This window comes from Fulmarus glacialis, unplaced genomic scaffold (genome assembly GCF_000690835.1).
Source record: "Fulmarus glacialis isolate BGI_N327 unplaced genomic scaffold, ASM69083v1 scaffold12636, whole genome shotgun sequence".
NCBI lineage: Eukaryota > Metazoa > Chordata > Aves > Procellariiformes > Procellariidae > Fulmarus > Fulmarus glacialis.
This window is the reverse complement of record NW_009216276.1, coordinates 30,836-57,558: the sequence shown is the minus strand read 5'-3', so window position 1 is coordinate 57,558 and position 26,723 is coordinate 30,836. Positions and strand designations below refer to the sequence as shown.

The 26,723-nt window shown below is 37.4% G+C and overlaps 1 protein-coding gene across 4 annotated transcripts in view; it reads right to left on the bottom strand.

Annotated features, from left to right (window-relative positions):
- OSBPL6 (oxysterol binding protein-like 6) overlaps positions 1 to 26,723 on the bottom strand; it is a 50,110-nt gene that overhangs the window by 16,376 nt on the left and 7,011 nt on the right. For 2 of the 4 annotated variants that reach the window (XM_009579247.1, XM_009579250.1), the window contains exons 2-10: positions 19,725 to 19,820; positions 16,373 to 16,495; positions 13,309 to 13,362; positions 12,474 to 12,587; positions 12,190 to 12,354; positions 11,491 to 11,623; positions 10,943 to 11,046; positions 10,076 to 10,168; positions 627 to 792 (exon numbers count right to left, since the gene is read on the bottom strand). In XM_009579247.1, the coding sequence (XP_009577542.1) occupies positions 627 to 792; positions 10,076 to 10,168; positions 10,943 to 11,046; positions 11,491 to 11,623; positions 12,190 to 12,354; positions 12,474 to 12,587; positions 13,309 to 13,362; positions 16,373 to 16,495; positions 19,725 to 19,820 (1,048 nt within the window). Of the gene's footprint in view, positions 1 to 626; positions 793 to 5,203; positions 5,279 to 10,075; positions 10,169 to 10,942; positions 11,047 to 11,490; positions 11,624 to 12,189; positions 12,355 to 12,473; positions 12,588 to 13,308; positions 13,363 to 16,372; positions 16,496 to 19,724; positions 19,821 to 26,723 lie in introns of all 4 variants that reach the window. The other 2 variants (XM_009579246.1, XM_009579249.1) reach the window with 2 other exon arrangements.

Below are 26,723 nucleotides of genomic sequence, written 5' to 3'. Positions count from 1 at the left end.
TTCTGCTAAGACCTAATATTGCACTAATAAAGAGGATTACTTGGTCTTTAAACAGGTTTTTGACGTTTTTTAAGATACCAGTCTCACGTTTTTCCTATGTTTGTTATATAACAGCAAACTGATAACAAACCCTTTTAAAAATAGTATTTTTCAGTCTGTAGGACCATTCATTTATTGGCAATAAAATGGCATTTCTAAAGTACATTCTAGTAATAAGCTCTTCTGTTGTTTCCACTAATGTAGAAAACATTGCACAAAAATGAATTGCAAAACATTGTATGTAGCAGTGACATTCTGATTCATCTTTGGGGAAAAATAAAGCATATTATTGAGAAACAAAATGTTTGCAGATTCAGTCATATATTTACAAGATGCAGAAAGTACTTCAGAAGACTTCTAAAAAAATCTCTTATCAGACAGAGTTTACTTACCTCTATATTCATGACATCCATGGAAAATGTAAGAAGGATAATACATGTTGTCTTTATGTAAGCCACCTGACCAGCTAAAAATTCTTATACAATATCATCTAATGCAGATGAATGCCCTGGCCATAATTAAGTGAAGGCAATAAAGAAACTCAACAGAGAAGCACAATAAAGGAAAAGCTTGACATTTCCAGTTACCTTTTTGTGCCATCAGGCAGAATTCTTCTTGAAGCTTCATGTACTCAGTAGAGCACTCCAGAGGGTCCATTACATGGCTTGGGGGAGTCTGAAACTCAATGTCTGCACAAAGGTTGGGATTGGATGAATGCAGTCGAACGGGTGACATTGTAGCACTGAAAGGGACCTACAGTGAGAAACAGTGAAGAAATATTGTATAAGGTGCAACCAACCTTTTGACTCTGCTGAAGCAAAATACAAATTTCTTCTGAAAACAAAAGACTTCGTTCACAATGTGAAGAACATGATAAGAGTGAACACGTAACATTTTACTCTCCTAAATCTCAGCACAGCTGCTGCAGAATTCTCTTGAAATTTTTCACTGAAACAGACAAAGGTCTAAATACATAGTTAACAGCTAACGATGGAGCATTTCAATTCTAACATTTACAAAAATGGACCATTTCCTAATGCTTAAAAGATGGCTGGAAAACTGAACCATGACATATGCTACTTTATATTTGGACATTTGAGAGTACATGTAGTATGACTGTTGTTACAATACCAACATTTGAAGTATGCAATTCCTCCACAGATCTAGACCTAGGATATAATATTATCAAATATATCACTGAAGCTTTCCAAAACTACTGGTAAATCTTGAGTTGAAACTGGTATCAAGGCAATTATGAATTATTAGCAGAATTAGGACTCTCCAGTTCCCAACAGGAAAAGGTTGCTCGTCAATTATCGAATCGGACATTATTTACCTCAGTGGATATTGTACATATCTTTGCTAGTCAAGTAAGAACTATCTTAAGATCTTAATGATTTAATGATTGTAACTGTATGAATTAATTGTACTGGCAACTGCACTGGCAACTACGAAGAGGGAAAAAGCATATAGTCTTTCTATATTCTTTTGAACTAAACAAACAAACAACCACCAAAATAAAAAATCAAAACTCCACCTGATTTTCATTTAAAGTACATGAACCATAAATAAATGCAGAGAGATACGGCTTAGTAAGATGGAGCAAATAATTTAGTTTATTATCATTTCCACTTCTCTTTCTCCTTCTATACTTTTCAGGTACAGTAATAAAAATATATATGCAAATCTTTATAAGTTATAGACACATGTATCGTGTACTGAACAGTTACCTATAAGCTACATATGCAGTGTATGGCTACCACTGTTATGTGTGTGATGTGTGTGTGTGTGAGCATATGTCGCATTTTAATTTTACCATTTACACACATTTGTATAAAAATCAGGCCAAGAACCCAATTTTCAAATTTAAATGCAAAGGAAAGGCATGCAGAACTACATTTTGTTAGTTAAATATTAAGCACTGTTAAACACATTGAACACATTAAATCTAATTTATTTCATTATATTGATCCAATGTATAAATCAAGAATTTCCACACTGCAGCCCAATGTAATTATTCAAATATGAAAAATGGGGCCAAAATATAAAATGTGTCTTCTGTGGCATGATAAAAAGCAGCAGATAACATAAAAAGTCATATTACTAAGAATTTTTATCCACAGCTAAGTTCTATACTACCGTCAGTATTTGAAATTGGTACCTTGTTATTTGATTAGATCAGGGAATGGTTTTATCAATCCCTTCCTGTAAAAGTTGTCATCAATATATGTTTTAGGTTTCTGATTCCCCAGTGAAACCCTCAAAATCCTGTTGGATCTATTCATTACATCTCGTTCCACTCATGAGCATATTTTGCAAAATACCATTTTCCATCCTGTTCTTCCACCTGTTTTTCTACCATTTTCTTCCTGTTCATCCATATAGCACATAAAATAATAGCTCTATGGCACCTATGCAGTATTCTCTTCTCTCATGTATTTTGATTTCCAGCTGTATCAACGAAGTAGGTATTTTTTATTGGACCTCATTTTAGCCTCATATCAAGACGACTTCATTAATAGGAGATGTAGAATAAATTCCTTCCGTTTGTACTGTATATTTACCCTATTATCTTCTTCGCAAGTACCAGACGGCCTCTCTCAACAGCCCAAAAAAACTAGGTTAATTGACTAATGTGACTAAATGTAGGTTAATTTCAAGTTTCCTTTACAAAACCTTTTCACTTCTTAAACCAGAGAGCATGTTCCCAAAACTTTCTGACTGGGAACACCGCAAAGGTTCAATTGCTCCAGGTGGCTCCAGGAGGGCAGAGTAGTGGCTACATGATAGCTGTGTGTGCAGGGAGCACGTACCCAACCCTCAAGCCCATCCAGAAGGCAGGGAAGAAAGCTGCTCCCAGCTATAATGTAGGAGCTTGAGGGAGAGTCCCTGCAGCCCCACATGCCTGTTGCCCCAGCCCCACATAGACTGGCAGAGCTGCAGGCAGGCTGCCCACACATGGGAGGGCCTTTAGTCACTTTGTGATGAACCTAGCTGAAGAGACCTGCTTTAGATCCATCAGAAATCTGCCTCATACCTCAGCTGGCCAGCCTGAAAAGCAATGTTTCTGCAGTGAGGTTTATTGGAAAAATAACATTTTAAAGTATGTCCTAGAAAGAGCATTTACATGTTCTACAAATACTGTCACACTGCTTGCAAGAAATACACATTCACATGACAGAGACAAATAGCTGCTTTGCCGACTGCTTTAAATACAAGAACCAAAAATACTGAACTATTGACCAACATGAACTCTCCTCATATGCATCTTTTAGACAAGTTTCCAAGCTACTTTCCACAACAGATGAAAAAGTCCACATTGAACAAACTCTTTCATTCTCTTGAATAGGCAACAGTCAAAGAAACACTGCCAATATACTTCTCTTCCCCTTTTTTCCTTTTGCTGCTGTGCTTTCTCTCTATATCCATGGTGACTTGATTCTGACTTTATTACCCATTCTTTTTTTGGTTGTTTTGTTGTTGTTGTGGAGGATTTTTAAAAAATATTTAGCTTCTTGATGCATCACTCTGGTTTTCTCCACACACACACTCTTCTAGACATGACCTCAGATGTACCTTGCCCTGACTTTCTGCTTTATGCCAGGGGTGTAATACCCACTTATCCATCACCTTCTTCAGAATTACATGTCCATGTAGGAACAGACTGTTCCTGGTAGAGTGGGTTACATGGAAAACCTCCTCTTTCTGCCATGCATCTAACTGACATAATGCTGTATTCCTCCGTCTATACACACAGCTTCACCGTCTGGGAGAGACAAGCACTTGCTACATCAGCCAGGAAGAACGGGCCATTGCCACGACCACTGCAACAGCTGCAGAGTCATTCTGGTGCCTCTAGTTTTCCTTCTGTGCTTTTTCTAGCTCCTCCAAGACCTCCCTCAACAGGTCCTAACTTCAGCTGCAGGTAACTCAGTGATTCCCTGGACTCCTACTGCCTTGCAATCTAAGTCCAGCTGTGTTTGCTCCACTTCAGCACTCCTTGGTACAGCTTTTGCTGAACCTACTGGTTAGAGCCTCCCGCTGACACCGCTCTGCCACATAAACTGAGAAGCAGGTTGATTTCTCTGCTAGGCAGGCAGACCGATGAGGTCGAATATCAATCAATTATTGAGCACAGCATTCAGCATCAACTGATTACAGGGGATTAAATTTAATTTGGGAACTGGAGAAACACTGATTTCTCTCATGCCTTTTAGTTACTGAGTTTTGTGGTTCAGGTAGCAGGAGCTCAAGGTATACAGGCTTAAGCAGAAGCTAGGTCTGATCTAGGGGATTTTAGCTATGGGCTGGAGCAGCAGACCCTGGAATACTTTAGCCTGGTGAAGATATTCACTGCTTGGGTTAGGTAAGGGGTATGCATTTAAAGCTTACTTCAATCTTTGGCTGCACAGAGTCTTCCCTATCTAGCTGTTGTACTAATCAGTTGCTGGATTAGTACTAATGTCTATATTGTGCATTCCTAATAAGTGCTTTCCTGATAAAGCAGCAGCTGAAGATATCCTTTTGATGCTAATTTAACTTCACAAACACCACTTCCCCCTCCCAATTCCCAGCCCCTGTGTTGATTTCATAGCTCCAGATTTTGCATCAAAGACTTAGAGAATTCGCAAAACTAAATACAGACACTAGAGGTAGTAATATGACTTTTTGGGATTATGGAATGTAAACAGAAAGTGTCTCAAATGAAAAGGCTAACCTTATACTACTTTAAAAAAAAAAAAAAAAAAAAGAAGAAAAATCAGGAAATTTTATAATTCCATGGTTGTTTGTAACAAATCTCCTTGATTCTGTGTCTTGCTATAGACTATCACGAGAATCTTTTAACAGAATTTGATCATTTCTTTCCATTTTGTATAGTATATAGCAGAGTATGTCAGCCATGTTCAAATAGTGCAGGGCCTGAGTCTAACCGTCACTTGCACTTGCATAAAGGAGGAGGGACATGTACCATGTGAACAAGCTCAGACCCACATTTATAGAATTCATTTCTGTCAGGCCTGACCACTTCTAAGAAACTCAGCTGAACGTGGGTAGCATGGATACCTCCAAAAAGTGCAAGAAACATTTTCATAAGCTTATTACACATTCAAGTTATACAGCTTCCCATCTTTAGAGCTATCCCTTGATTTTTAAATCCACTCACTGTTGTAGCCACTGCAGCTGCTAGTCTCTGCCGGCGTCGTGTTGTGCTGAACTGGCCCTTCGGTGCCGGCCCTTCCTGACAGTGAATGCAAGAAGAGAAGGAAGTAGAGAAAGAGAAGGGAAGGGGTGATGGGACACAGGAAGATGAAAGGTGATCAGAAAAGGGAGAGGGAGAGTCTTTAAGTGGATTTCAATTTTGTTAACTCTCATGGCCTACACATGCTGAGGACAGATCACACGTTTTCAGTTGTGTATGCCAGAGACATAAAAAAGCTAGATACTTCATTAAAATTACGTTCAGATGAGTCGGACTGCAGTGCACTCACTAAGACTACCAAAAAAAAAAAAAATTCTATTAGCATTGCCATTCAGAGTCATAAGGCAATTATGGAATAAGAAAACAAAAAGGGTGCTATGGCATGGCAGAAAACACAAAAACCAAACTCCTTGTGGGGGTCACTTGACCATCTAGAAGATGAATTCTGAAAGAGATCACTTTGCATTAGTGGAAATGCATGAACTGTGGTCATTGAAGATGCATGCATCTCAATGGTAAAACTTTTCAGTGTGTATGTTATAGTAAGCTTGCTTCTGTAAACATTCCTGTGCACAGCTCTAGCATTTCTGTGTCCATCCTGGGGCCTGTTGTTCATTTTCTCCATTTTCTTCATTTTTGAGTTCTAACTACTTCTCCCGTACATTACTGAAGGCTTTGCTTCCCAAGCAATACAAAAACTCAGACAGAGCAGCACAAATGAAAACTAAGTATTCCAATAACTACTTCTTTTTCTGCATGCCTAACTTGTGGCCTCATCCTGCTCAATTTTTTTTACTTTACTTTTAAGAAAATTCATCATGGTACATTAAAGTCAAGCAAGTAATTGTCTAATGCAGAGGAGCTCCACACCTGTCATAAAGTCCTTCTATTTAATGTCTAATCAAAATGTCATTATTTTGAAGCCATTTTAAGATTTTAGAAGACTAGAAAAGCCACCTTTCTGCTTTTAGAAAACAATTTTCAACCCCTTTACATTTTTCTTCCCCTGTATCTTCACCTATAGCCACTTCAGTATTTTTAAATCTACATACATTTTTACTTTTTCTGAAAGCAGCCTGAGCACCATATAAATAATAATGATATAGATTCCATATATGGGCACCATGCTGAAGAACAGGATATTGTAATCCAATTATTAGCTGAAGTGTCTTGCTCCTGTAACATTCCCGCTGCATAGGATTGCTGCATCTGAGAATGGCCATACCGTTCACCCTCTGGCTGATACTAGTGGCAGTGCTGACAATGGAAGGGTTGTCTAACGATCACAGTAAGAGAAGCCTTGCTTTGTAATATTTTATAAAATTCTCACATTTAAAAACACGTACATAAGCTCTAAAATATAGAGTACAAACTTTGTTAAAGCAGAGAACACATCATATGCATAATGTAAAGCTCTTTGTGCTCTTCAGAAGTACATCTATCCTGTGAATAAGAGTTTGGAAGAATATTCTTGTTTAACTAATAGGGACATATATAAAAGTATATATGTACAGAGACACATGCACAAATATATATGTACCTGCAAGATTATGCAGGTATACATTATTAAAATGGGAACAATGAGCTCTGCAGAAGCACACGCTCCCCTCAACACAATAGAAAGTGAGGTCATAATCTGAGTTACAATATAAAGAAATCCTTTTTTAAGGGAGAAGGTAATAAGCCAGTCTTTGGGTTTGGTTTCATTTCTGAGCTGAAAGCCTCAGTAGAGCAAGATGACTTTTCAGGTTGCTCCATGCTATATAGTTCTCCATTAAACTACTCTCCCGCCTCCCCTCCCGCCCCCGCCCCCCCCAAAAAAAGAAACCGCCCCCCCAAAAAAAAGAAAAAAAAAAAAAATCTGTCTTGAAAAAGAAGATCTTTAGATTGTCATGAGAATGACAAATTGGTCTTTTACCCAAAGGGGGGGAAAAAAAACCCAAATCCAAAACTCAGTTTTTGTACAAAAGCATCATTTGTAAAATGAATGAATGAATGAACCTGTTGTTGCAGGCCATTTTCATAAGACTTTATATAGGCTTTTTAAAAACAAAATAAACCTCCTTCATAAAAGCAATCTTTCTTCAGAGAAGCAGTCCATGTATTACTCTTGAGTAAAGGCCTCTAAATTAAGCTGTTAATTCTGAACAATTTAGCAATTCTAAACCCCCAAACCTGCAAACTTATACACACATGCTACACTCAATTTTACTTCAGGGAGTAACCCCACTCTATTCACTGGGATTACCTGTGTGAGCAAAGTTAGCTGCATACAGAACTGGTAAACCTAATTGGTAAATACATATTTCTAAAAAAAAAAAAAGCAAGCAGCTTTTCTTACAAGAAAAAGTATGTTTTAAACACATTATACACCTAGCATTCAGAATGTGTTAGCAGGAATACAACAAAAGCTATCTTATTAACAAAAACTGGTAACAAGTACAATACAAAATCTGAATGGGAGAATTCTCTCCTTGCATCTTACGCAGTGGATGCTGAGCTAGCAAAAATTACACCCTCGTTCCCCATTACTCATGAACAAGACACATATATATAGAGCTCCCTAATGTTTGTGTTCCCCAGAAGGATGGCTCTCAACATCATACTATCAGAGGGTCTTTTGGTGGTAGTTAACGACTGCTCGTTCTAAAATAAATAGGAGCAAGTACTTCAAATGGAATTAATAGTGCAACTAGCTTAAAGTTAGTATGTTAGTGCTAGCATTATCCCCTAAAACTAATCAGATATATGGAGGCATGGGGAAAGGAAAAGGACAACAGAAGTTTTCTTAGTACCAAATATCAATCATTTAAGAGCAAATCATGTATAGGCACCATGAAGAAATGATCACAAATTAGACAAAGTGATCCTCAGTAGTGGATGCCCTGATAAACAGTTTATAAAGAGTTGGAGTAGTCTTGAAAAAATTACCTATAAAAAAGGCCAATGAAGCTAGAAGGAATGGCTAAGAGAAGAACAAAATGGTACTGTAAGCTTAAAAAGCACCTAAGCATGGGAGGAAAGCCACATTTTAGTGGAATGGCAACATGAGCAAATTAGGAATAACAGAACGAGTCAGAGATCTTCCACAGATCACAGCTTTAGACCATTCATGGGACAGGACAGCCCTTGGAAGAATAAACAATGTGTTGAGCCCATCAAACTAGACAAGATAATGGAGCAGCCAAAAAGGAATCTTCGTATTCCACATAATTTAGAATAATTTTATTGTTTCTGTTTCACTGCAAATTAATTTATAAATCAATAACTTAATGCTTTGCTCTAACAAAATAAGCTTTACGTTTCCAGCATTAAGATTGCCAGGACTTAATGCTGACCCAGGTTAGGTAGAGTTCATTATCGACCCAGAAGTGACAGACCCATGTAGAGCACTGCTATGCACAAACACTCTCTCAGGGCAACCTGCAAACTGAACGTATTTGAGAATTTCAGGAGCTGAGGCACAACTCCTGCCAAGCCACAAACAGCAGTTTGAGAGTCAGGTGCCAAAATGATGGAAGCCCACATCAGTGTTGCTTTGGCAAAGTGCAGGCAACACAGGAACAGCTCGTAATTCCTCATCAGCCACCCCAGATCATTATATATTGACTGCTTTCATCTTTTTTTTCATCATTTTTGTGGAGAGGAATTTCTCTGAGACCACTGCGGCATGAAAGAAGAACATGCGGTGTCGATACTGTCTCTTCATAGGCACCAAGTACTTGCATCCATTTTCCTCATATTTTTATTTGCCTATGTTATTCAGCAGCAGGGAAACACAGTGATCCTTTAAATGCAGGTAATAGGACATGACATGACATCAATCACCAAAATTCCTTTGTTAATAAACCTTTTTAATCCTAAAAGATGCTTCACTGTTCAACCTATTGTGATTTATCTAGTGCAACAGGGAGAAAGAAAAATCACTTACAACAGCTGTAATGAGAAAGCTGATGCAACTGTAATTTCTTCTTTCCTTAAGATTATTAATCTTAAATGAGTCACAGAAAACACCTTATTGTGCCTCTAGGGGACATATTAAAGGCTTTCAAAGTTTGCATTAATTTCAAGGAATTTAAATGGATCAGAAGTTGCTGACATTTATTTATTCTGTAGCATACAGCACAGTGGTGATTGTTAGCTCCTGAAGTCAGTTGAACATAGTCTTCATTATCAGTTGCTCAATTATAAAAAAGATTAGATTTTGGATTAGGCCTCAAAACACACAACTACTACTGACAAAACACAGTAAGACACTCTGGATCTAGCCATAATACGAGCGTATTATGCTTATTTCTGTGCTTTTACTTTTCAGCTCTAAGGCAGGATGGGGTAAATTCTTTCTTCACGTAATTTATTCTTTGGGTTACTCAGTTTGTTCCCGTACTAGACTTTTCCATAAGAGAAGGCTTGTGAAAATACTTCTCATTGGTAACATTCCTAGTATAGGTCTTGACAAAGACAACTGGTGTGTTTAGCATTTCACTCATGTTTTCTGCTTTTACCTTGATGTCATCTGTTCAACTGCCCTTCTTGGCAAGTTTGAGATAGAACAGAATCCCCGTGTGCTGCATACATATTGCCTTTTTTGCACCTTAATTGACTAGTATTCAGATCCCCCTCCTTTCCCTAGATGCCAATGTTTTCATATGAATGAAAGTAAAATCAATACTTTTCTCACTATCTTCTCTAGGTTTTAAACAACAAACTGAGATTCAATTTACTTCATCAGGAACATAAGAGACATTGACTTCCTACTTTCAGCCAATATATCATTTCATGCTTAAAAGTTAATCTGAAGGAACAGTGAAAAGTAAAACATTGTGCATTCAGTACCTGAAGTTGAATTTTGGCATCTTTGCTGACACTTTTTGTTCTCCATCGTCTCGTGACCCGCTTGTCTTTCTTTGAAATATCTACACAGTTAGCCTACATTACACAAATAGTTAAAAGCGACAAAGTACTATTAAGTTGACACAAGCAACACAGACAGTACAGCAAGTTAGTAAAGAATTGTAGCATTAGACATCTATAAATTAGAAAGTAAGGAGAAGAATGCCACTGCCGGGGCCCGCGACTACAGCAGTGACCAGCTGTAGCTATCCATATACTTTTATAAACACATGGTATATTTAGCTCATTTAGCAAAACTACTGGTATACCTTCTTCATGAGTGCACAATATTTAGGACCAGATCTTGAAATCCTCATGGATTTCTGTTCTGGTACTACTCAGAGAAATGTAAAATTCACCTCTTTCTGAAATCAATGGTAAGTCTCATTACCTCACTGGAACTAAACTTCCCACCACACGAACACCACTGGGAGATTTGTGTACTCAAGGGGACAGAGTGAAAAAGGAAGAAAGTGTTTAGGATTTAGGATCTGCTGTTGCTTTCTTGTGGTCAAGAGGAAAACTCACCCTCTATTGTAACATTTATGTTGTAGCGGTTCTCAGTTTTGCTTTGCAAATGACTTAATCATTTGATTCGTCCTATTAAAGTCAAATAATTAATAAGCCTTAATTATTTGTTTACACATGAAACATTATTACACATGATTAAGATAAACATATAAGATAAACCTTTCATACATTATTATGATTTCAGAAAATCATTCTGAGTTAACAGACAACATCTCTATATTTCCCTTAACACAAAGAACAAATGTTTCAGTGTGATGATTTATGTTCAAGCATATTTACCTGCATGTCTGTGAAATTTGGTGCTGACTGAGTTCTCTGTAGTATTTCTAAATTTTGAAGAAGTTTACTGAGTTCCACAAGGTTTGACTGACAATGAGCAAGATCTAACAGATATAAAACAAAAATACATTAGGTGCTTCAGTTCAGACTTTTTTTTTTTTTGCCATGATGTCCATCATTGGCACTTTATTGCATTATAAAAGCTAAATGTCCAAATCCCTAGTAGTAAGATTTAGTAAAAGCTTTACTTTCAGAGATGTTAAGCACTTGTTATTTCTATGGGAGTCAGCAACAAGTCTGGACCTCAAAAGTTGATCATATTTTAACAATGATATCCATTAAGATAATACAGATTACTAAGATAAATTTTAAAAGCAACATCCCAAAACATACAGAGAGGAAAGTGCCCACCACAAGCATCTAATTACCTGAAGAGCTACTTCATGTGCATGTAAAGATGCAACTTAACCACTTTACTGACTATTTCTTATTTTATATCAGCAAGAAGTTTTGCTGAAAGAACAAGGCATGAAAAGGTAAAGACTAACCTTCTGCACATCTGTCCATCTCTTCAGAGTCCTGCAACCAGGCTGCTACTTTACTCTGACCAGTAGTACAGGTGGCAGGAAGGCTGTTACTGCAAGGTATAGGGGACTGCCAGGGGAAGCTGTTTTGTTGCACCTAAGGCATAATGAAATGCTTAAATTTACTGTTGCTATGTTGCTCAGTCAGTGTAATCACCATACTAGTTCAGAATAAGAAAACAAAATATGCATTGTGATTTCAGTGACATCTGTGATTTATAGTTCCCCAAGATGCAGATTTTTCTGAACAGCATGTTGGAGAACCAAACCAAGAACCTCACAAGCAAACTGTGTTTGCTAACCACCAGTTAGAAAAGCTGTTGTTTAAGAGGAAGAACATTACCAAACAGTAAAGAGACAGATTTATCCCTTATGACAAAGGCAAGTGCAAATTGTTGTGGGGACAGTGAATTCTTTGCAAGATCTCTACTGCAGCCCATTAATGAAGGCTGCAGTAAGGCTAAATTAAAGAGATTTTCAGCTGCACACACTCAGAGCTTTTTGCTGGCCATTGGTTCCCACAGTGGAAACTCCCCTCTATTGACATTACAAGCAGAGCCCATTGAAGCTGCCAATGCTATTGACATTACAAGCAGAGCCCATTGAAACTGCCCATAAGCAAGCCCAGTATGCATGAGTTTTCAACAAAAGAACACTACATACCTTTCCATCCGACACATTAGCAGCTGGTGAAGACTCTGTAGTAGAGGCTGAAGGGAATATGTGAAAACTAGCATCTCTCGGAGATCTCACAATCTCATTCTGACGGTACAATCGGTGGTGGCGTAATTTTGAAACCCATGCATCAAATGAATCCTGGGACTTCACCTGGAAACAAATTCACTATCAAGAAAGCATTCAAAATACTATTTTTCTGCACATCTTTTACAGTTTTATTTATTTCCACTGTGGATGAAAAAAGAAGAAGTATTTGCACCACTTTTTACCTTCAGATGATAGATGTGTTCTTCTGTGTCAAGATCTATTCTACGAGCCTTCTTTTTTATAGACATAACTGATAAACCAACATCAATGCTCCCATGGACTTTGCCTTTCTGTATCTAAAATCAAAAAGCAGGGTAAGAAATTGGTAGTATCATGCACTTGTTCACTATATTTAACAGAAAAATATCTGGTGCTGAAATGGTTTCCCGTTTTATGAACATTTTAATATAAAGCCACATTAAAAAATAAAACCTGTAGTCAGACTAACCACTTACTATATTTATAGACAGAAAAAAGTATCTCATAAAAAATGCCCGGTGCAGAGCCAACTCCAAAGTTAAAGAGTGTTGGTTCACACCAGTACACAGCTACAAGTAAGTGAGAAGCAGAGAAAATTAGACAGTACTCAGTTCCCTGCTGCTACCACTTGAAAATTATTGATATCAGATCTAATTTAATGCTGCCCTTTATATCTCTTGAGTACGTTGTAATCACTTCTCTGTCCTATCCACATATCTCAGAATAATCAGCTCTAACTGACATAAAAATTGAAAAGGAAAAATACATGGTCAGGCTAATCTCTCAAGCACCTTCATTAAATAAACTACTTGAAGTAATGTAGTTTTTATTTTCACAGAAGTGAGAAAAGGTAGAATTCTTGAGGACAGAACTCAACCAAAACTTTACATACTTTCCATATACAGATCTCTCACTGAATCCATCAACAACTTTCATGTGTGCGCTGTCATAAATATGCCTAGAGTGAGTATGAGATTTAATCACCCTGGCAGGCTGAATTCCAACACAAATTTTAAAATGGTCTTTAACTTTACTTACATCAATTGGTGACTTTGAATATTTCAACATTCCATTATCCAGGACAAAAAACCTCTGAAAGAAAAAAAAAAAAAAAATTCTTTCTTAATGAGCAGATGCAATTTAAACTGTGTACAATAATTCATCTGCAAAAAAAAAAAGGATTACTCTGTAGCAATTAAGGAATGTTTGTGGGTTAGAAAGAGAGGATAAATACAGTATTGAATTATTTTCTTGCTTGTTTTTTGACAACAATTATCTTCTAAGCAAGAAAAACTAGATTCTTTTTTCAACATTATGTTCTAGGTTTAACTTAACAAACCTCGATAATGAAGGGTATTTTTTCAGTTTTCCAGCCAATTCAATAAACTCTGTAAGAAAGACACTGTAGGCCGGAAGAGTTATGTCTGTTTCTTCATTTTCTTCCCGTTTTTCTTCCCACAGAAGCTGGTCACATTTTGAATTAACAACCTACCTTCCCTACCCAGAAACTGAAAAGATTTTTCCTAGTGCAAGATCTATATCCCAAAGGAAGACCCACATATGGATGTTCTTGTGGTTTCCTTGATCTCCAACTGGGAAAAAAATGCAGGCTGTGAGATACTGCTCTACCATCCAAAACTTTGTGCCTCATGGCACACCTCTACACAGTGAGGTAAAGATGAGATTGTAATTCATGCTGATTATACCTTTTCTAGCTGTAAACTAGCTAATACAGGTATTAGTACAAGTGTAAATATTACAGCATTCCCAGCAACGTACCAAGGTCATGGGAGGGCTTATGTTTTGGGTGTTAGTCATTGATATGGTGTGAGCCACTATATCTTCATTGACACAGTTACCAGGGCTAAGCTAACCTGACGATGCCCATCTGTGACATTGCTACACCTTTATTTAGCTGAGTGGCTCTTACTTACAGCAGAGAGCAGAATCCCCTATTCACAATGTGTTTCTCCTGCAATTAAAGCCGCGCTAGCTTGTGTGTACCAGACCACTCAAGCTGCATTGTGGATAAGTTAGCATAGACTTTGGCACACAGCATAAATATAGAGCCTAGCAGGAAACCTGGACTTGAAATGAGATTCACTAACTTGTGTTTACCACCACTAACTTTCAAAACATGCTAATTAATAGAAACTAATTCATATTGTTAGAGTCTAACCTAAAGCACTAATCTATATTAAAAATCTAGAACACAGCAAAACACTATCCTGGACTCTCTAAGCTGTCTGACACGGAAGGGAAGGACAATGTTTTCATGATGTGAACCTGTTAAATCGACACGATGAGCAGGGTCAGTAGTTAGATGGCAGAAAATATCTCCTGAAGATGGTTCTGGAAATTATGTCAGTCACACAACAGATGGTACCAATATCTCATGCAGGGCAAGAAAACAGTGCTTTCCTGGAGACGTAACTTCTTGAATAAGATGTCAAAACAACAGGACGGTTTTTGGTTCTGTTTTTTTTAACTAGGTATAGTCATTAATGGACTTCACAAGAACATGACATTCATTTCGTATTGCTCTGCCTCTCTGAGTTCCACACACAGAAGAAAATGACCTTTCCTCGTATTTCGTTCCAAAGCATACTGCACTTCAGAAAATGATAAGCTACTCTCCAAGTTGTGCACATTATACCCGGTATGCTACTAAAGCACATTCAGAACTGTCAGAATATGACATGCAACGTTCGATAGACAGAGGATGCTATGGCTTTGCTAGCAGAACACTAACACAGCACATGCTACAATTACTGTCTCTGGAATTCCTCACTGGGCTCTCAGCACAAAGTATTGTTACGGAAACTGCAGGATATTGAGGCAGCAGTTAAAAAAACAAAAAGAAACTTATTAACAAATCCACAGTTTCGAAACATAAGTTCAGCATAGATCCTTAGGTGAAATGTAAGGCAGAGTGGAGGGGGATGCTGAACTGTGAAGCTCTTAATCACATTAAAAATCATTTACACAGGTAACTGCTCTAAAGTCAGCATGAAAAACAGATCATCAATAGTGATCTCCTTTATAGAACGGTGAAAGTTGGACCCCTCTTGCTATCCTATAAAGTCCCTTACCAAAACAGACACTTGTCCAAGAAACAACACATTAACATAATGTATTTTAAAGGAGTGGAAACAGTGGGTTATTCTATATATTCTTATACATCTGATTAACCGTTTTGTTTTGGGGAGTGGAGGCCGTTTGTTGGGGTTTTGTTAGTTTGGGGTTTTTTGGTGTGCTTGTTTGTTGTTTTTTTTTAAATAAGCTCTCATTTTCTGTTCTTTCTGCCTAGAAAATTATCCTGCTTCAAGTACCCTCAGCTACAAAAAGACGGGTGAGCGTCAATACCACACATCTTGTGGCTAAAAAGGGAAAAAAATGTAATTATTATGGTATAATATACAGACAAAAGAGTTTATGAACACCAGGTTTAGGGCTAACAAAAGGTAGAATTATTCATGGAGAAATGTCTCTAAATTAACTAAATAGAAACAGGAGATTTGGGGTTGAGTTTTGGGGCATTTTGTTCTATGTTTTTAAATTGAGACACCTAATGGCAAAAGTGCATAGTCCCATTGCAGGTCCACACAGAAGACTGCAGTCAAGAAGACAAACAAAATTCAGGGACAAAGCTGAGCAAATCTGCCCACTCAGCATGCCTAAAGGGGAATGCTCTCCCGTACGAACACCTTGGGTCCATGCAAAAGCCCTTCAGCTCTCCTCTGCTATCATGAAGTCCTGTGTATTTTAATGTAAACTCAATGCAATCTTACAGTACATGGCTATATTTTGTTATAATATATTGGAAAGAACGAAAGGAATATTGATTAAACATCTTAAACCACAAGGCATCTGCTGCATTATTTACAACTTCCACCTGGATTTTGAATACAACATTAGGCAGCAGGCACTGCAATCTGGAAGCCATGAGCTGTGTGTGCAAAATAATTCTTTACATAATTTAAAGAAAAAGTCATACACCAAAATCCTGGGCATTTATTTGACATCGTAATTTCCTCCAGACAAAAAGTCCCAACTCATAAAATGAGGTAATAATCTTTTGACTGTTTTATGAGACATTTACCTTGTGCCAACCTTTTAAAGGCCATTTTCTCTTTTTCAGCATGAAACCTTCATGTTTGTCTGGCTTCTGGACATTGGTCTGGCCTATTTTCAGACCCTCTATGATTTCCCAGCTGTCAGGTTCCTGGTGAAAAAGTATGAAGACACATTGATTAATTAACTGTGCACACACATGATGAAAAATTGCACTTATACGTAGCACAAATTCTGCAGCACAAGACAAAGAGTAAATGAGGGGCAGGCTTTTAAATCAGCCTATTTAGGTACCAAACTACTACTGTATTATGTCTGGCTGTATCTCATTTAAAACTGCTGAATACTAATATTTTTGGAAGTCTAACCCTTACCAGGTAACTAAAAGGAAGTCGAAACTTTTAAAAGTCTGACACTGCAACTAAACGACAATCTGAGGGTGGGTCTGGACATGCTGTTCACAACAAGGGCTGCGTACCAATGAAATAAATACATCTAAATACATGAAAACAGGATCAAATTGTGGCTGAGCTAAGTGTAAGAAAGGTCAGACCTGTTACTGGGGGTAACCGTGTGAAAGTGCAGGTGGCGCTGATCACCTGTTAAGTCTATCCAGAAGGCACCCCACAAATTAGCACTGCACTGTAAGAACTAAAAGGACTGAAGAGATTTTATAAGTGGGGTATGGGCAGAATCTGCATGTTAAAAATGTACCTTTACTCAGAGTATTCCTTCTCTAAAAAAAGATGGGATTGTGAGATGAAATGAGGAAGAAACGATAGTGTTAAATATATGGGCATACATTAACAGTGTCCCTTGTGGTATTCCCTGATCATAAAAAATCGTAAATTTTCTGATCTTTAAAGTACAAGCTACATTGATTCTGGATACTCTAATTTTTCCTTAAAAATCAGAAAAACAAGCAGAAGAGGTTGGTTTGTTGTTGGTTTTGAATGTAGTCAGCTCTTGTCTTCAAAGGCATTTTATGATAGAGTTTCACAGGCTAATTGCGCCTTTAGAAATCTGCAAAAGGAAATTAATTTTTTTTTTTAATTTTCCTGCATTCATTTTCATGAGAGAAATCTAAAGGAAAGCTAACTAATTTTCTCTCTAGAGAAAAGAATAGGAACTGTATCATTTCAGATACAACCAGCTGTATGCTTTTCAGGGAGCCAATTAAAGCGTATTTCTTGTACATACCACTTCTTATGCATGATGACTTCTACAACTCAAGCCAGACTTATAATAAACCATAGTGAACAGCTAAGGAACAACATTTTTAAAGAAAAAAGTCATGCCTTTATTTCTATCCTCTTCCAACTGCTGTATTCAACAAAATTCTGTACCAATTTAAAAATCTCCTATTGTCTGCTCATTAAGACTCTATTTTATTAATTGTATCCTACAAAGTTGTAAACCTGCATTTTCTCAGCTGATCTGTCACAACTCCCAGCAATCTTATGAAAAGTTACCGAGAGAGGAAGCAGCTCATACAGCATCAAACATTTAAACGGAAAAAAAAATTGTCTCCTCCATTTCCCACACAACTGTTCAAAGCCGAGCACTGTCAGTCTTTCATAACACATCGAAGTTAAACAGCTCTGATTATTATTATGAAAATACGATTTCAAAAGTAACAGTAAATTTCAAATTACAATTTTCAATACGGTCTTGTTACTTTCAGAAGGGTGAAAAGCTCTATCTCAAACAATACACACTACAGTAAATTTTAATAGAAATGTTTACTCAGTTTAGTTTTCCCTGCATAACTATAATCTGAAACTATCCCAGTGCCTGTAAATGTCATGCTCAAAAAACACCTTTTTTACTTCCCTGTGTTTTGCTTGGATATTCTATTTCCACTACTGTAGAGGGAAGCACATATGCATTATTTTTTCCCCTACAAAGAAGCACTTGGCACTTGAGGGGGGCAAATTAAACTATGAGTCCCCTGGGGCAAGCAGAGAATCTCTCTCTGCAACTCTGCCAACTGATTCTTCACCATATTGATTTCTCCTTTAGAAGATCAGCTGCAGGCTGATCTTTTATCTATTAGATAACACCAGTATTGATTACTTCTCAACTAGAAATCACACAATCTCATAGCTATTCATTTAAACAAAAGGCCTGACACAGAAGGACAAAACAAGCAATTATTCAGTGCAATGTGGATACCTGTCTTCTGCTGCACCAGTGCTACAAGCTGTTCTTAAAACCATCCTAACAATGCTAACTGTGCCTCATCCCACAAGTTTGGTGTGATGAGATATGCCGAATATAAGGGACATTATGCAAGAGCAGCCAGAAATGGGGGAAAACCAGAGTGACAGTGATATGCTTGAAGGGTCCCCACCAATGCCGATTCTCAAGTACAGCATTAGTACTTTAGGACTTCTGCAATTCCCTACGTATTACGTGAGAAACAGCTCTGTGCAAAGCAGCAGGACCAGGGGAACACAAGCACAACTTATAGTCCCTGGGTCTGCATACGCCCCAGGTATTGGGAGTAAGGGAGCCACTACCAACAGCTTTCTGAACCTAGTCTTTTTGACTGCAAAGTATTTCTTTTCCACATAAAACAGAATGAACCATTTCATTTTCCCTGGATGAACAGAATGTTTCCTTTTGAATTTGTTTTACCAGTTCTGTTTTAGAACTTACAGACATGTAACTTCAGATTTTTCTTTTCTAGCAAATATTCCGTCACAACATACTCACCTTTTCAGTAACAATCTTACTTTTTCATGTGAAGTATTTCAAAATGAAGCCTTCTTTATGTGGAATTAGACTTATTTGGAATCAGTTATTCCAAAACTGAGGAATACAGCCAGGAAGAAGTTGACTGCAAAGCACCACACACAAGGCTGCACCTTTCAGACACTGGCAGTGTTACCTCTACAGTTCTATTCATTTCTCTGCCTCAGGAAAAAAGGTCTCAGCAAGAGATTTTAAATTTCAAATTTAAGAAACTATCCACAAGGAATGTCATTAGGACATATTTGTTAAATTAATATCATTATTGATTAGCAGCACTTTTGGACTTGGACATGATTTGCTCTACCTTAATAAGAGGATTAGACTGGATCATTTCTCAAAGTCCCTTCTAGTCCCATACTATGAGATTGTAAAACTTGCTCCTGGGGGCCATCCATGGGCAAAAAAACCCACCATCCAAATCCTTCATTTTGTTAATATAACATCTTCTAAAGATTACTGGCCCCTCTGACACCTCAGCTGGGGAATAGGAAGCTCCAGGGCAGGCTCACAATATACTCAATGGTAGAATCATACAAAACAATATCCCAAAGCTGTTAGTCAAACTACTTTGTAACTACAGAGGGAAACTCATTACCCAGATTACAGCCTATGCTTTTGCTTACCTTGGATAGAGAAATAGGGTCACTTTCAAGGAACTGCTTGCTTACAGAAGGGTCTGTGCTTCCCGAAGAAGCCTTCCGCTCCAAAATATGAACACTCTAAAAAAAAAAAAGGTAATTAAAGATAACAACTTAGCATTCAGTGTTACTTTTTAAAATACATATTAAGTAATGAATGACCGATCATTACACTCCTTATATAAAATATCAGCATCATGGCTCAAAACGTACCAAGTACTATCCATGCGTGACATAACTGCACAAATAGTTTGTCTTCTAAGGCAATACACCTCTTTCCTTCCTCGCTTTCTTTTTTTATTATTGGTTTTTAAACTATTTACTCTGTTCAGCCTAGAAATGACCAGGAACTAAAAAAAGCCAGGAAAGATGAGTAATGCAGTTCTTACCTACACAGATGCAAAGTGCTCCTAGCCAGACCTATTATGTTTTCTGCTAAGATACAAGACACTGAGTATACATGTTGTGCAGTAGGCACTGTCCCACATTCACTTCTGAAGCAAACAACTGCACATAAGATATTCATGCCTCTAACATATTCATTATCACACCTTAGCATTTTTTTATTGGCTTCTCAACTGACTTGAAGTAACTCATTACATGAGTGCTTTTAATAGATTACAGGTGTTCACAAGATCAGTTACTGGGTCTCAGCTGACAGGCTTGCTGGTGAACATTTATGGAACACAATGATCTTAAACCATTATAGCTGTTTTTACGTATGACAATGCTATAAAATTTTATATCTTCAAAGCATGGTACAAAAATGAAATACATAATGTCACAACTAGTCCTGAAAAAAATGATATTCTTAAAAGACATCTAAAAATGTCTTCCCATTTTCCAGAAATGTTTCATTCATTTTTTGTAAAAGAAAAAGTTTTTTTGCTACAAGAGAGAATAACCACATTCTGCCTGCTTGGATTTGCATTTCGTTCTCTGGTGAAATTTTACAACATCTCATATTATTATTTGGTAAGAATTCTACCACAACATGTCAGTAGTATCTCTTTGGCATGAAATAAAACTATTTAATTTCCAGGACATGTAGCACAATGACAAACTTGCAATTGCAATTACCCTCTGAGAAGGGTAAGTTTTCTCAGCTGAAAACAACAATTAAATTTTGTTCACAATTAAGCTGCTTTACATTCACTGAATAAGAGATTACATAGGTACAAGTGACAGCAGAAACCATCAGGGAATATAAAAATACATACAAACAGCAGAGTAAATATTATTGTTTATACAGATAACTAAGTACACAGATAACTAAATACATAAGGACCATAACCAAACTAAATGAAAATAAACACAGCTATTCATATAAATGCATATATAACACAGATCACATCTTGCTGCAGAGAAACACACAGACCTTCATTTTTCTCTTTCAATTTGCAACTGTGAATGTGAATAGGAAAATATGGGAATTGTCTCCGTTGTCAGTGGAGATTAATAAACATCCCTGCCACTATGCAACAATACTCGGCATTTATTTTCGGTTACTTTTAATTTAATTTTACAGTGAAGAATGTGGAAAAGCAGCAGTATTATGCCACATTCCCCAGGGCAACCAGCGAAAGCTTTGAAATCTTCTGCTTTATCAAAGAAAGGCCAATCTTGTTACTTAACCCAATGTCTATTACTAGTCAGATGAGAAAAATGTTTGTATTTATGTAGCACAAGTTCCTACAAACAATTTAATACGCTTGTCTGAGCTGAGCGCCACAAAGTTACTAATGATAAAATATGATAAAGTTTTCTCATTGAATAGATTAAATGCTACTTATGCACACACTATCACATTTAAACAATACACAAGAAAACCTAAATTTGTTCCTCCAAGGAAGACTAAAATCTCACTTGATTAGCATAATCAGGACGATTCCCAACTTTCTTGCCAGTTTTGTTTGGCAGGCAGGAATCCCTCCATCTTGAGATGGAGCAATGCCCAACACAGATGTTCTGAAGGTCTCATATGTAGCAGCCAGTGCAGTTTGTTGTTACATAACTGCAATTTCATTTTGTACAATATTTAGAGTGGAGTAACCCAACAGCCCTTGGCTTGCCAGATTTCCAGTGACATTTTCAATCGCATGATTTTAAGGCAAGGGGTTTTTTGTGCTTTTTTCTTTTTTTTTTTTAATCAGCCCTCAGTCATTACAGTTCCACTTCAGCTGAGAAATACATTATTAGCTAACAGCACTTTAATGAATGCTGACTTATTCAACTATTTGTTTGGAAATAAGAAAATGAACACTTTTAAAATAAAATTGCCTTCTTCACATTCCTTACTTCAAGAAGTGTTGTCTTGTTGTTTGTAAATGTCTGCTTTCCAATTATTTTCTGTCATGACCACCACTACACTGGCACAAAATCACTTCTTCAAATTTGTGACATGTCTCTAGCATAATATTAAGAGACATTACTTGGTGCAAAATGTTTTCCATTAATGCATGTTATTTTTCTGCAAAATTACAGCTAGAAATTACACAATTATTTGACATTTTGAAAAGCAGCTATTTTTATAATGCAGGAGCTTAGTTATTTAGGATAACAGAAATAAATATTATTTAGATCTTGAAGTTATTAACAACGTTTTTTTTGTTTTAACAAGAAAAATAGTTGGTAAAGGAAGCAGTTAAAAAAAGTTGATGAAAAGGAGGAAAGAGGCAGTTCCATACAGCTTCTGGGGTTTTTTTATAATTGAACAGAAAAATGAATAATCCATTAATCTAGGCATATCAATCAACCTGGTACTCTCACTCCTCTCATCCCAAGAATACAGGCAGATGAAATCAACCTCTGCCTTGCTCCATTCCAGACTTCCTCATGCTTCAGGATTACCTGTGCAGTATAGCTGGCTTGTCCTGGAGAAAAACGCCGGCACCGCCAAATTCTGTGTGCTCTTGGAAATTAATTCAACAAGATTACAAGTTTAAGTGAAATTGCTCTTTAGAGAGCAATCTAGAAATCCATTGCTAAACCTTAGTCCTATCTACAATCCTTCCTTCAGCTTTGAGATTATTCACAACATACATACATTGTATATATGAACACACATTTACTCCAAAATGCCTCTAACAAGCCTACACACGGGGAACACAAATGCTGATTCGGCCCTGCATTTTTTTCATGTTGCTTCCCAAAGTCATGTGAGGGAGAAGGAAGCTGATGGAGAGAACAACAATATGAAGTTGTTTCATATTCTCATCTTCTCTGGAGGGCAAGAATGGAAAACGTATTTTACAATATCTTTCTATATATCTTGCCAACTTCATTTCTCAGTTAAGAGTTCAGTGACCCATTCACCTTGTCCACCAGAACAAATACTAGCACCTGGAGCATCTGGTCTCCATCAGGCCAGAGGCTGAAGACCCTAATGTTTCTTAACTGAATCTGACTTCCCATTAAAAGAAAAGACATTCAATTGATTTCAAAGAGAAAGCAAGAAAAGAGAAGAGATGTTGAGTAAAGAGAGATAGGAAATCCAGTGAAGGACAAGTCTGGCACTTATGCCTCCCCTTTCTGCTTCGCTGCTTAATTACTTAATGGAATGAATTATATTTAATGCAATGAGTTCTCTCTAATTTAGAATTTATTCATTTCCAAGAAAAAGACAAGCTGGTGAGCAGACAGAGACTCTCTTTAGTTCAGAAATGTGCACAACATGTGGCTAACAGTTAATTAATGAAAAAGATTTAGTGGGTCATTTTGCATGGTGGAAGCAACCACTGGATGGCTGGAAACATATCCTGTGCCCCATACCACCGCCCAGAACATTATCCTAGGCCTTGAAAAGCAAGTTTTACGGTGACATGGCACTCCAGCAGCATTCAGCAATCTTCAACACCCATAACCGTGGGGCCTAATCATACACTGTTCTGCAACAGTAATTCAAAATAGAGCTTTTCTCTCTGGGTTTTTTGTGTTGTTTTTTTTCAATCCAAAGGACTAACTAGTGCATCTTTTATTATCTGCTATTCACTGGCATTATTTCTGCAACCTAGCTACCCCTGCACAGACCTGTGTTCTTATTTGAATTCCATTTACTATGAAGTGCAATGCTTAATCGCTTTCTCTCAACTAAATACACAGTATTCTCCAGTTATCTAAAATACAGCAGCAGTAATAAGGTAGACTCAGATTTGACTGCAGACATACCTGTTTTTACTACCTTTTAAACAAAGCTGTGATATATGCTGACTTAATCTGCAATATTATTTGCAAAGGGAATAACCCTGAAACTGGCTTTTATCTTAGGCTGCTTCCCAGTCAGCTCTGGCTTTCCTTCTGATGATGTTGGAATAAAGACAGAGTCTTGAATATCACTGTGAGAGAAGGGTGAGTATAAAGCAAAACAACCATGTCTCCATCAATGTATTTCTCCTTTCTTTCTTCTAGCACATTTTTTTTAATTTGTATAAAGCAACCATGATTCTACTCTCATTCTCAGTCTCTCCTATTGACACCGCTCCATAGCTGTTTTCAACAATCTCATCTATCAACCCACAGACAAAGAAACTTAACAATACTTTATGAATAGCACATGTAGTTAATCTTTTTTTTCTTCTTGTAGCACATGCTCATCTTGTACAGAAATGTGCTTAAAAGCAACACATTTTTTCTTTGTAACCTTTTTACTGAAAGACAAGTATACGTAAGCAGCAGTTCTGTAGCATATTAATAACATACAGGTATGTACATCTCTACTTCTTTCCTGGGATATGCAAAATAAACACTTCTTGTGTTACAGAAATGTCAAGGACTTGTTAGCTCAGGAGCTCTCTGTCAGCCCTTTCTGGAACTTCAGCTATGTATTGTACATAGCACTTCACATCAATGCTTTTAGGCTCTGGAAGCAAAGCAGCCTTTTCCTTTCAAGGTACTTTTTGACAAACTCTGAAGAGAAATAAGCTCTTGCTCTTCTGAAGAGCATCTTGGAGAGAAGTATTAGCACAACTGGATAAAGCAGAAAAGAGCTATCATTGTAACAGCTCTTTGCCAGAGCGATGGTTTGGAACGACGACCAAGTCGCAGCCTGAGACTTTAATGACAATCTTCTCCTTTCGCACTTTAGATTTTGACAAGCTTATCTTAAAAAAGAGCAAACAGATAAATTGACAATATCTGACAGAGAGAATTCAAAGCTTTTTTTATGACTATTGAATAATCAGAATTAAAAGGATTGATATTTCGCTAAATAGTCTCAGGCTATTTATTTAATTAGTGCTGATACAGTTTAAAACAAAAGGAAGGAAAATAAACTTACATATACAAAAGAAAACCGTTCTTTGATATGTTAATTTGTTAACTAATGAAAGCATTCTAGACATGCTGAATGGCCTTCCTCAGAAAATATATGCAGTTTTCACTTTAATAAATGGTTGCAAGGGAGTCTAAGTTAACAAAAATCATAGGCCAAAAAGTTAAGACACTCACCTAAAAAAGTGCGTATGTTCAAAAAAAGAAAGCCCTTTCTTCCTAGGGCTCTCTTTCACATCCCTGTGTAAGCTACCCACTTAGAGTTTCTCAATATCCATTAAATACTAATATATGCAGTACAAAAATACAGGAGCTAGGAAAAAAGGGATTTTGAAAAATTTTTAATCAGAATTTTTTTTTTTTACATGAAATCTTATTCTACTGGGAAAAAAAAGTTTGGATGTAACAGCATTTTCAATTCCGGGATAAAGTATTTAATAAAAACAGAAAAAGACAAATGTCAGAACAGCAAATAGCTTTACTAAGGCACACATTTATTCTGCCTAATACATTTGTATGTTTTGAATGTGGATAATCCCAATCATGCATGAGTGTCTTGAAAACAGAAGCCTTCATATCACACCTGCCATCACCCTCCCTCTTCTTTTCACTTTTGTGTCTTTCCTCACTACTGAGGAAATGAAAATAAAATCATGCTTCTGCTTCTCTTCCTTCTCCCCTATTTGTTTCCCAGAAATCCTAAATGGCACTTCAGAAGAGTTCCCCTTCTTCCTTCTGAATTCGTGTGTGTGTGTGTGTGTGTGTGCGCGTACACACATTCCTCACTGATCCCAGACGGCCCATTTTTTTTAAAAACGTACAAGCTGACTTTTTAGTTTATATTCTCAAGGAAAGTGAGACATGCTTATGTAGTTATGGATGTGCGTGCATGGTAGGGAGGGAAAAATGAGACAGGAGGAATGCAAGAGTGACCATGTTCTGAAAACGCCACTTTAAATTATCTGTCATAATTTGCATGGGTAATTAAGCTTTTATGTCAGCAATTTCCCGGGTTTTGTATAGAAGATAGTTACATACACCATTTCTAGTCAAACTGACACAGTTTAAAATTACAGTGCATATCTGAACTTCAGCATTCTCCATGCAGTCTGTAAAGCATGCCTAGAGGTCAGATAACTCAGATAGCAATGTTTATGAAGCTCAGAGAACGTGTACACACGGCCCCGTGGGACAGCTTGGCACGCACACTACCACTGTCAAGAACCGAACCAAGTGTCCTGCACAGCCCTTTTTTCCCTCACAGGTCTTTCAGACATTGTGCTGGCTTGCCAGGCTATTTGTCTCTCCTTGGCTGCTCCAACCCATTTTACTTCTTCAACAGCTTTAAGGCCAAGTCTTTCTTAGAAAGATGCAGCACCTCCCTCTATTAATCTCCAGGATTGTACTCTGGGAGATCTCGTCTCCAAACCACTATAGATATTACCAAGGGCAGGGGCACTTGTGATCCAGATACCTATTGTTTGGAGAGGGCCCATCCAAGGCACATGCACACAGATGTACTTCTGGTCGCCATGTATCTATCGTGTAAATTCTAGGCAGAAATACAGGCACAAGATGAGGGACAACTGCTGTGTGCCTGCAGCCTGGCTTCACAACATACAGATAGGGAGCCTGATGCACCCAGCCTGAACTGGGCTCTTGGGCATGTGTTGCTGCCAACGTGTGTTGGCAGCCTGGCCCCCAAGGATTCCCCGT